We start from the raw sequence: 12,050 nt of genomic DNA, 5'->3' as shown, positions 1-12,050 counted from the left end.
AAATATGATTTCTGGCATGACAGCCACGGCAGGCCCGGATGTAGTCCAATCTGGACGTCCAATTTTCGATGACTTTTTCCAACATTTGTGGTCGAATATCGGCAATTGTCTTCCAAATGGTCAAGCGTTTGTGGCTTATCCGCATATACCAATGACTTTACATAGCCCCACAGAAAGTAGTCTAGCGGTGGTAAATCACAAGATCTTGGAGGCCAATTCACAAGTCCAAAGCGTGAAATTAGGCGGTCACCAAACCTGTCTTTCAATAAATCGATTGTGGCACGAGCTGTGTGACATGTTGCGCGGTCTTGTTGAAACCACATCTCCTGGACATCATGGTTATTCAATTCAGTAATGAAATAGTTAGTAATCATAGCTCTATACCGATCACCATTGACTGTAACGTTCTGACCATCATCGTTTTTGAAGAAGTACAGTTTTTCTGGATGTAACGGTGTTTCGACATACACTTGAGGATTAGCTTCGCTCCAAATGCGGCAGTTTTGTTTGTTGACGTAGCCATTCAACCAGAAGTGCGCTTCATCGCTAAACAAAAAAATCTTCCATAAAGTGGATGGACACAGATCCAATTCCTGTGCTCGATGACGGATGGACTCATGGTGGTGCGAAAACGTTCCATGGTTAATCGAATTAACTGCTCTGATGGTCGATTTTGTCGACGATAAAATGGACGTAGTGTGCGATACGTATTCCGCACAGAACCATTATTTTCGAAATAAAATTGCACTATTTGCAAGCGTTGTTCATGCTTGAGTCTATTCATGATGAAACCAAACTGAGAATAAATCACTTAACAGCTGTTAAATCGATCGCCATGCCAACTTAAAGTTCTATACATCGAAAAAAAAACACCCTTTATTTAAAGACACTTCTCGTAATTTTGATTCCTAACCACGTTTCAGTTTGTAGCAGTGAATCATAAGATTTCAACTTTTTAAGTCACTCGTTTATGAAACACTCGCTCCGCTCGTGTCAAATAAACTCTTGAGTCAAATGCCGTTTACCGCACTTGTTGCATAATATACTATTATAGATTTTATAGCAAAGCAACAAAATAAATTCGTCAATTTATAGCCAAAGAAAATTGGTTTTAGTGTGGTTTAAATTTTTTAATACCCTCTATAAGGTGTTCTTTATAATTAAATATAAATTAAGGGTTACTGTTATATATTTTAAATTTCCCTTACATCACTTGACTGCTATTTGAATAGTATTCATTAACCTGAATATTATTTCAAATATTCATATTAGGTTAGATGGAATTTCAATGATAAGTTTTAAGACCTTATTAAAACAGTCACTTGTTTTGATGAAAAGCTCAAAAACTGCTATAATATACAGGGGGCTCCAATTAAAAATATAAAACTTCGATATTTTATTGCATAGGGATTGTCGCCCAAAATTAGTTTCATATGTTTTTTTTTTAGTTATAAGGTGCTAGTCACGTGGCCAATGTTTTGGTTGAAAATATAATAAAAAATCGACCTAAAAGTGTTCAATGTTCAAATATGCATCGATTAAACATCGAAAAATCAATTAAGACGTCAGCTTCTTTGTCCATTTTTAAATGTACCGAAAAACTGATGGTCGTAGTGAAAGTGTAGTATGTCACACAATTATTAAGCACTGCTTGACTGCGCTCCGTTGGTGACCAATTAAACTCGTTACTAAAATGAAGTTTGTTAAACTTGTTGCATAATATACAATTCAAAATAACTCAAATGTACAGTCGATAGTCTCTTGCGCATGACGGTGAATTGCAACCGCATACGTCTTGCTAGAGACCTACGTTAGCCTGGGACGCAGAAAGATCTGATCAACAAACCAGTTCATAGCTATATCACATGGAGCTCTAAAAATGCCGAACCTTATTTAATCAACTCATGAAAAGGTATTATATAAATTTTAAAATAATTTAAAGAGCATGAACATCAGTGCGTTAAAAGTAAGTCTAAAATTCATTAAACATATATTGACACATTTTGCAATGCTGAAGAAAATTTAGAAAATAAGTTATATTTCAACAGTCTAAACTATGCTAAATTTTAATATTCAACGAAGAAATTCATCTGACCTGCTATTAGATAGAAAATGATATTTATTTTGTTTCTTGTTCCATATATATTATTTCTCTTGTTAGACGGTTCTTTGCGACCTTTGTTAGTGCATACTGATGTCCTATTTTATGAGTAATACACATTATAAAGTTATCAGATTTGTACCAGGTGGCGCGTTTGAGTCACCATTATCTTATCTTAGGAACTAGAAGAGATTGAACAAATAGGTTGCTTGGGTTAATTTTCAGCTTTCATTCATTATATTTTCATGTCAAATGGATGTTCATGTCAACGGATATTAATACCTATTTAGGCAGTAGTTCCACGATGTATAACAGCATGGGGTTTATGGTACGTCTGAAAGGCGAATTCAACGATGTATAATATGATAGGTCTACAAATCATCGTTTCTAAATTATTGGTGATCATCTTCAGTACGAAGCCTATTTTCCCAATTATTTCTGCAATAATAGTGCTTGACGTCAATAATTGTTCATCAATAATGTTTACTATGGAAGGAAAAATTGATGTTGCAGAATGTAGAATATTTGGTGATAAAACTGAAGCAATATCTGTTAGAAGTGAAGAGAAGTAGCTTGATATTCTATTGAATTTTGAAGGCAGTCCTGAAACATCCACCTGGCACGCATATTTGTATCCCATTTTTCAGAAAAACAATCCTTCAATCGTTTTTTCGACTGTGCACGAACTTGTAGAGCTGGACTTTCAGAATAGAGCACAAAATTATTTGGACTGAGCAATCTATATCCACTACTTCAGTTAAAACATTCAAACGAAAAAACACTCATTACTCGAGCCGTTAAAACAAGAAAAAGGTTATTAAATTTAATAGGTTGATAAACTGTCAATGAATATCAATGGAAGAACGATCAAATCTAAATTAGCAGCACTATAGTTCTGCCATAGAGAATAATTTAAGTAGAGGTTCTGATGGATGGATTGGCTCAAGCAACACGGACGCAAGCTAGACTTTTTCTGGGGTATAGACCCAGTGTATAAAACATAACTAGGCCGAATACACGTATAGTATCAAAATGAAACTGCGTTTGTTCGAAAAGCAATACCTACCTTGATTTACGTAATTTAATAAAAACAAACACTTGCTTGGAGTACCACACACATGTTTATTGCTTTGACAATTGTTTCGGTACACTGTACTCATTTAATCATTTAATAGAAACAGGATATTCCGTCAATAGCGATGTTAAAATATTACATAGTCAAGGCAAAAGCAGAAAACTTAACTTATTAGAAATAACAGAAATTAATGAAGTGAAATATACAAGTTCGCTACTAAACCGATCAAACCGACTTAAATAATTCTCCCCTCTTAAACCCTTAGATAAAGATTCTATCTACTGTATGGATAGTCTGTAATCAACCCTGTGATAGTTAGTTTAGAGATTCTTTCTGAAGAAGGTACAGTGTACCGAGTATTACGTATGTAATGGATTACCATCAAGTAACAGTCAACTCAATCAAACCTACTTGATTTATAGACTGCACACACCAGGTATTACTAAAATGCACACAACACCTTCTGTTTATGTTAGTAAATTTCATTGATATTTCCTGTTCAGGTTTTGGGTAATGTTTTCATATTGATATCTGGGTTTTCTATACATTTGGATTATTTTAAATGTTTTTAGTGTTACGATTTCTAGCAATACCTATCATTTAAATAATTTTTTTTATTATGATTTCTTACACCAAACGCGTCGGATTTTGTTTTCGGCCGAATTGTCGCGCTTAGATTTTCGCCTGTGCTCGATGGTCAATCCATCATTACATCGCTGCTTTGGTCTTTTTTGAGTGGACAACAAAATCTTGACTGTTTTACTCCAGAATAGACATGGGGTAAGCCTATAATTTTAATTAGAGCGTTTGTTTCGCTGTTTCTTAAATGTGATTTATTTCTGTGAACTTAAACCTTTATTCCACCCGCGACGGCAAAAAAGGGAAGTCTAAGAAACATTGAGATTCTTACATTACCCATCTCTATATCTCTATAGATTGTATATTTCTCTAGCGGGGTAGACCCATTTTGTATATAGCCTAATATATGGGATATTGCATTTATATGTTATGAGCCGGGGTAGACCCATTTTGTATATAGCCTAATATATGGGATGTTGCATTTATATGTAATGAGCATGAACGCCAATAATTCCGAAACGTTGCGATTAAACCCTATGCTTTAACTCCGCTTTCAGAGGTGTTTCATTTGTAGCCAAGGCGAAACGAATCTGAATGAAAATTCCAAATTAACATAAGCAACTTTCGTATTTAGCTTTTTGTTCAATCTCGTCTAATTCCTGAGATACTTCGTTAGGAGTGATCGAAATACACATCTTCATAAGTCATTGCTGTACTGATATTTGATTACGAAATCGCAATAAAAAACCTTTAACATTGTACTTATAATAACAAAGACATCGTTAAAAAATCTCGTTTATTGACATATCTTACAAGAAGTAGGGCGTAAACTATTTACATATAAAAAGAACACAGTTGCTTTGTATATATAGTACGTTCAAGTACATATAATACATTATGGTTAGGTTCCAATAAACAAATACTTTCACCTATGGCTTTTCTACGTCGAGGAATTTGCTAAGATCCGCGTAATCATCTAGTATCTGCAAGAGACCGGCGTTATTCGTGGTTCCTCAAAACAATCTCAAACCAATCATTTACCTGTACCCTCCACTACCACCACCCGAACCCAAGCCTCCGGCTCCCCCGGGACCTCCAGGCCTAAACCCGGGCGCTGGTGCCCCGTATTGTGAACCTGGCGCACCTCCTCCGAAACCAGGTGCACCGCCGCCGAAACCAGGAGCACCGCCGCCGAAACCAGGAGCACCGCCTCCAAAACCGGGTGCTCCGCCGCGTCCTCCAGGTCCGCTGGGTTGGTAGCCGCCTCCACGACCTTCGTCAGCACCTGGTCTGTACGAACCGTCGTCTACAATTCCTGAAAATCTCAAAACAATGCAACCACGTGCACAAGCGAATAATTTTCCCGGTTACCTCTGGCTTCATCTGCCAGATTCTGTTCGATCGACCTTTGAATTTCTGGCGGGATTGGAGGTGGAGTTGGTAGATGGGGGCCTTGAGGGTTAAAACCATTTTCGTCGGCAGTGTATTGTATTTGGATTTGCTGACCGTCGGGTGACGTGTAAGCAAATCCTCCTGCAAACATGTATATTAGGATCAATTTCTAAACCAAATATTTTGTCGTGTTAGATGAGCTGACCTTGTGCTCTTGTACCGTCGCCTCTAGCATCTCCTTGTTCCTGAGCGCTAATCCCGTTTCCGGTTTCGTAGAGATATTGGTAGGTTCCGTCGCCATTGTTGACATTTTCGTAGCGAGTGATGGGGATTTCCGATCCGGCTCCCGGCCTGCCAGCTCCTACAAATGGAAATTTACACTTTTTTATGAACTATTTAAGGTTTTTTGCAATATATTATGCGTAGTGTTCAGTAAGGATCGACATAGACTTATGTCATGGAGCTATCGAAGCTGTGCAACTGAGTCCCAATAAAAAAACTGGTAGTCTGTAATCTGTAGAAATCTACTAATCCGTCCAGAGCATAGGGTGAGAGGGGATATCAAATATTATTTTTTATTTTGATATTATACCTAATTAAATCATCTGCAAATACATGTTCTTAGCAGGATAATTTGAAAGCATGCTCAGAATGTTATTTAATAAGTGTTCGTATTTTGTTGTAGGTGTTTGTAATTTTTTGCATAGGTTTCTAAATAATTCCGATTTCTGAACGAAAATTGCTGCCCTGGTGGTGTTTTGAAATGTCAAATTAGAATTTGCTACTTATAGGACGTGCGCCCTGTAAGTTTCTTGTCACTTGCAAAAGCTCATAACCTTTTGTATAACTCTGTGTTATTAGGTTTTTACGTGAAAATGGTCCTCCTAATATAAGTCGCTTGGAGCCACCATTTTCGAAATATTTGGGTTTTAAAAAAAGTGAAAAGGATCAAGTGGGCTAGTATATATATATATATATATATATATATATATATATATATATATATATATATATATATATATATATTTAGATATATTTTGTTTATGTAGTCATTTAAAAATGCAAATATAATGAAATTTTGACGTCTATCAATATTAGGGAAATTATTATTTTTTTATTATGACATATTAGAGGAAAATTTTATTGGTTTTATGATAGACTTATTATATTGTATATTATATATATTTTATGGTATATTGCGGCCTTTTATACACAACACCAATGTATAGACACTTTATATAGTAACCTAAATAAAGTAAAACACAAACATATCGGAACAAAAGTTAGCGTTTTGGGTCTTCCATGTACCCCAAATATGTTTTAATATAATGTTTTGCACATAAGCAGTAGTATAAAATAATTATTAACCAACCAACCAATAGTTGCGATTATTACTGCAACTGAAGTCCAACCATTTCATTTAGTCTTATACGCAACGCCTTCCGTTTGGTGTGTTAATTGTCAAATAAATATAAACTTTTATGCAGTTGAAGTTAACTCATCATTTACGCACGATTTCACCAAAACCACAACGTTTATTTTTGTCCGGTTTATTTACGGGTATAATAAAATGATGTCATCTATTTTCAATGTGTGTGTGTGTGTGTGTGTGTGTGTGTATATATTCGAGGTATCAAAAAAAGCTTTTCCAAACAGCTGATGATAAAATCATTCTGACATCGAAAGAACTTTTGATATTTAGGAAAACATCCCTTTTAGCTAACCAACTGGCTAGATAAATCACAAAAAATGGAAAATGTTATCCATCAATTATCCAAATGACTAAAAAACAATATTTATAATGACCCTAATATACAGAAAAGATAAGAAACATAAAAATTTGAAAAAACTTGCAAATACCCCACACAAATTTTCCAAATTTGCAATAAATTCTACAAACAAATATTACCAAAACATTGAAATTTTAAAAAAGCTTTGGTCTAAGGTTCATAAGAATTGCCAAAGTTTGCCCCCACTTATCACCTATATGATCATATCGATCTGAATTCGTACTTTTAGCTTATGTTGAGCATCTTTTTGTGACTCGATGTGTCGTAAGCAGATTTTTTACAATACCTAGTTTCAGAGTTACGAAATAAAGTTGAAAAATTTTGAACTAAGAAATTTGCTACATCTATCTGACAAATTTTGTAACAGTAATAGCTATTTAATAACTAGTAGTAGTAGTAGTTAACAGTAATAGCTATTTAATAACTATTTCCTTGAGGCGTTTTATAGTCTGTGCGTACATTTATTCGCAATCAAAAATAAAGTAGACAATACTGGTTCGTTTTGCCCAAAAAGGCGAAACTTACCGCCGCCGAAACCGCCTCCTGCGCCTCCACCATAGCCGCCTCCGGCTCCACCACCATATCCGGGAGCGCCACCTCCAAAGCCTGGAGAGCCACCTCCGAAGCCTGGGGCACCCCCTCCAAACCCTGGAGCACCTCCACCGAAACCAGGAGCTCCGCCACCGAAACCTGGTGCTCCTCCAGGTCCAAATCCTGGCGTGGTTCCAGTTCCGAAGCCTCCGGCTCCAGGTCGTCCACCGAACCCTCCACCTGGTCTCTGGTTAGGGGGGAGATATTGGAGGTTGTCCAAACGAGCAGAGGCGGTTAGCCCCGCGAAGGCCAAAGTGAGTAGTACCTAGGAGGAAGAGGTTTTTTTGCATCTTTGTTAGTAATTCTTACGATCAAAAAGAATCAAGTGAAATACGAGGTTTAGATGTTGATTGCATATAATGTCTCTGTAATTGTTGTGGATGACGTATATGTCAATGGGAATTGTACCCTATCCCGGATTATGTAGATCCAGTATTTTATGGGCGCAATGAGAATGTCTGTTGTTTAATGGACATACGCCTGTTTTATTAAAAAAATTATCATCCCCTCATAATTTTCGATAAAAAACAGTGGAACGCTACCAAAAATATTGTCACATATTCACACGTCACATGCTGATATGTCAGAACCAACCTGAGCGATAAAAAAATTAATTAAACTAAATTTGTTTGACATATAACTAAGGTCACATTTAACTCCATATTATTTTCACGATCTTAATTCAGGTTTAGTTTTTGGTTTATTTATGGCGGACAATCCTTATAGAACATATTTAACTTTTACTTGTCACCTTTTAGAATAAACATGATGGTGGTATATTTAAAAATTGTAAAGAAATATATATCTTAAACCGTTCTTACATATATCTATTATACATATACATACATATATATTTGTCTACATAACCTTCACGACTATCACAGACCACAAATCCATACGCTATTGAAGATAAGTATCTCCAAATTGGAACAATTTGCAGTACAATAAAATGTTCAAATCCTGAGTATGCATGCGTTATTCCTTCTTGTTTCTCGGAAAGGATATATTTTAAACAATATTAGATTGCTAGGACCCCAACAGCATCATATGAATTGTTAACAATAATGACTGTTATTGGCGAAAATAGTGACGCAACCTAAATATTATATTAGTAACATAAGCTTTGAAATTATGTTAGTTTAGTTAGCCGGGTAACAACCCAAATCACTCGATAAGTTTAAATAAGGAAGCATAAGGAGCGCAACTGAATTTTTTAATCAATAGACCACATTTACATTAACCATAATTGACTTTGTTCAAAAATAAAAATAATTTATCATTTCTTTTACAAACATAACAGAATTTCAAAATTTCGAAAAGCTATGTCCCAAAACTTATTTCCGTTTCCTTAACTCTGCCTTTGTGGATGAAATAAATAAATTAATTAAATAATAAAATAAAATTTCTTTGCAGTGTTGAAAATTACAGAATTCAATTGGTTATAATCCCCCAGAACTAGTGTTTGGAGATTATGTGAAACTAAGCAAATCTAACCCACCAGCTAAGCAAAGGAAGATTATCCATCCATATGAATCAAATTTGTTATAATGGCCAGGAAACCAATGTCTATAATTTAAAACTAACCAATTGGCTAGGTAAATCACAAGAAATGGAAAATGTTATCCACTAAACTGGGCCAAATTAGTAAAGAACAATATTTGTAATAACCTAATGATACTAAAAAAAATATACTGAACATAAAAAATTGAAAAAAGTTAAACATTCTTTACATTTGCGTAAAACTTGCAAATACCCCACATAAATGGGCCAAATTTGTAATAAATAATACAAACAAATAAAATAAAAACAAATATTAACAAAACATTAAAATTTGAAAAAGCTTTGGTCTAAAGTTTTCCCCCACTTATTAATCAATTTGCCGAATTTGTAAAAATAATATTAATAATCACGTTTATTCTACAATAAATAACATCTATGTTACAATATTCGCTTGCGAAATATGAAAATGTTAAAAGAGCTTCGACCTAAGAATTCTTTTCATTTATTCTCCATTTACTCTTTAGTCTTGCAAGTAAACTACATTGTTAAAATTAATAAAAAGGTATTGTCGATTATAACGCGTTTTAAATATAAAAAAATGCAGGCTAGGAATACCAACACCTACACACCCACGCACACGGCCAACATTTTCGACGGACCCCGTACATACGGCAAACGCGCACCACTACAGGTATATCAGATTACAATCGATGCTTACTTGTTTCATCGCTATATTAAAAGTGCAAGTGATGCACCGCAAGTGTGATGCACCATTAGAGAATTTGCGTTTATATAGTCATAATGTATTGTGGCAACCGCCCCCACTGTGTACGGCAATTTTCAAGATTGAAGATTCATCCCATTTTACGTTCTGTGATCTAAGATGGTGTTGCGGCAATCATTAAGACGGCCTCGAGATATTTTATAACGTTTTTTCTAAATTAATTGCCACGGCGTCAGTGTGTATGTAGATTATCTGGCAAAAGTGTGTCCGCTCTGTTAAGATCGCGTGAATTTTGGGCGAAATTGTGTCGACATTGTTGGTATAATTTTTTCGTGAGATTCTTATTGCGAATTGCAGGTCGGACGCCAAAATTTGGAAACTTACGAGTCGTTGCGAGTTTCGACTTTATTTGCGGTTTTTGTGTGGAAAAATTGATTATCTTTTTTTAAATTAAACTTCGTGTTAGCTCTGGCAGCAGAAAAACAAAAAAAAAGAAAAATAAAACCTGCTAAATGGAAATTTTTTCAAAAGCTTATGGTTTTGTCTATCAACTTTCTTCACTTAAAGTTTTTAAGTTCGAGTCCAAACTTTATAGTACTCATATGAAGACTGCTAATAGAGTAAATTAAAAACAGCTTTATATTTTTGGTAATATGAACAGCAATTTGAAACAGACAAATTAAAACAAAGCAATTTCAATTTGTTTATAATATCAAGTCAAAATCAAGTTACTAGTTGCTAATTTTTGTCATTTAAAAGAAGTTTTTGTTAGTCTGTAGTTCTTCATAGCCAATGAGCGTTAAAATTTCAAACTTGTCTAATAGACAGTGTTTTTGACACCGTCTAATATAATGCAACTATCGGAGTCTAGGGTACAGCGATGTAGAATAATAATAAAAATAAATAATAAAATAATAGTAAAAAGCTCTGTTAATTTTTCATAAGCTAATGAGTTTATTTTAATTCTTCTTCATTAGGAAATACAACGCGTTGAAAAATATCTTGCCATTAGTTTATAGTCGCATATTTCAAGTACAGGATGAAGAATCGTTTTTTCATTAATATCCTAACAGCATTTTATTTGAATTTAATTTATGGTAGCATGGAGCTCATTTATCCCCAGTTGTTTTCTGTTTTTTGTATTGCTTATTCAACAAATGAAAATACAAAAAAATTGTTTGAAATTTGTTTTTAAATCTCATATTAATTAATATTAAATATAATCGAGATTTGATTGGGAAATGGTTTGCTTAAATAGTTGTTTCCAGTATAATTCAATTATAAATAGAAAATATGCACTGACCTACGAAAAAGTGTATTATTTTTAATTATGGTTAAATTATTTATGACTCGCGTCTCGTATTAAATAAAGTTTAAAAAAATGTTTTGGAAATTGATTTTTTAAATACTTGATTCGTTCTCGTTCTTGACAGTTTTGTATTTTTAGCAAGGATTGAGTGTTTTTTATATTTTGACCGTTATTATAAATTTCATTTATTAATTATTAGAAAATTTACACACACATCCATGTAAATCATCAATGGATATTATACAGGTGGTACAGTTTTTATTCCTCTTTACCATTTTGCATATTAATATACATTGTACATATTCTCTCAATTGATTGGGTTTTATAAAGCAAACCTCCCTGTTCGGAATATTCGTTCGAGTAAGCATTGAGTAATTGTGAAAAAATTTTTATACTTATTTTCAAAAAGCAGCAGCTTTTGGAAGAACAATAATTGAACATGCTGCGAAAATATTTACATTGTTATAAAAAACAATATTCTCTTTAAAATTAAATTTGACCGTAAATTTTGAATAACACCTGTTATTTTTATAAAGGCTTCAGACAAAGACAAAGAGAAAAATATAATTTGACATATACAACGTTTCAGCCAGTGTCCGTTATCAAGTGTCATTTCAAAAATTATATTTGGGTTGCTCAGTGCGTCAATTTTTTTCCGGATGAAGATGTTACATTTTTCTCTCGTTATTTTCAAGTCATGTTCCATGATCTGTTTCCTTTGTGAGATTTGTTGCTGGAGTTCGGTTCAGTGAAAACTGATAACACACATCGTATTGCGTTACATATTTCTTTCGTTTCACAAGATGTGTACATCGAAATTGGCGTAAGTGAAGTCGGATATATTTTTTGCAATATGGATCGAATTCATTTCGTTTTACAAGATGGATTAAGAGTGGGAAATGTTTTATTGTTGCAAATTGTGAAATAAACTTAAAGATAGTTTCCTTGGCTTTCCTTTTTATTAGAAACCTAATTTTAAAGCTCAAAAC

General features: G+C 34.1%; 1 protein-coding gene across 1 annotated transcript; it reads right to left on the bottom strand.

Annotated features, from left to right (window-relative positions):
• Positions 1–4,534: 4,534 nt before the first annotated feature.
• On the bottom strand, positions 4,535–9,785 carry LOC132707090 (pupal cuticle protein 36-like). Its single transcript, XM_060678762.1, has 6 exons — positions 9,747–9,785; positions 7,463–7,793; positions 5,353–5,508; positions 5,127–5,288; positions 4,797–5,070; positions 4,535–4,738 (listed from the first exon to the last, which is right to left on the bottom strand). The coding sequence occupies exons 1-6, from the start codon at positions 9,753–9,755 to the stop codon at positions 4,732–4,734; spliced, it is 939 nt and encodes a 312-aa protein (XP_060534745.1). The 5' UTR covers positions 9,756–9,785; the 3' UTR covers positions 4,535–4,731.
• Positions 9,786–12,050: the final 2,265 nt, after the last annotated feature.

The sequence above is a fragment of the Cylas formicarius genome, unplaced genomic scaffold, assembly GCF_029955315.1.
Source record: "Cylas formicarius isolate icCylForm1 unplaced genomic scaffold, icCylForm1.1 PGA_scaffold_9__14_contigs__length_23061073, whole genome shotgun sequence".
Classification (NCBI taxonomy): Eukaryota; Metazoa; Arthropoda; class Insecta; order Coleoptera; family Brentidae; genus Cylas; species Cylas formicarius.
This window is presented reverse-complemented; position numbering and strand designations above follow the sequence as displayed.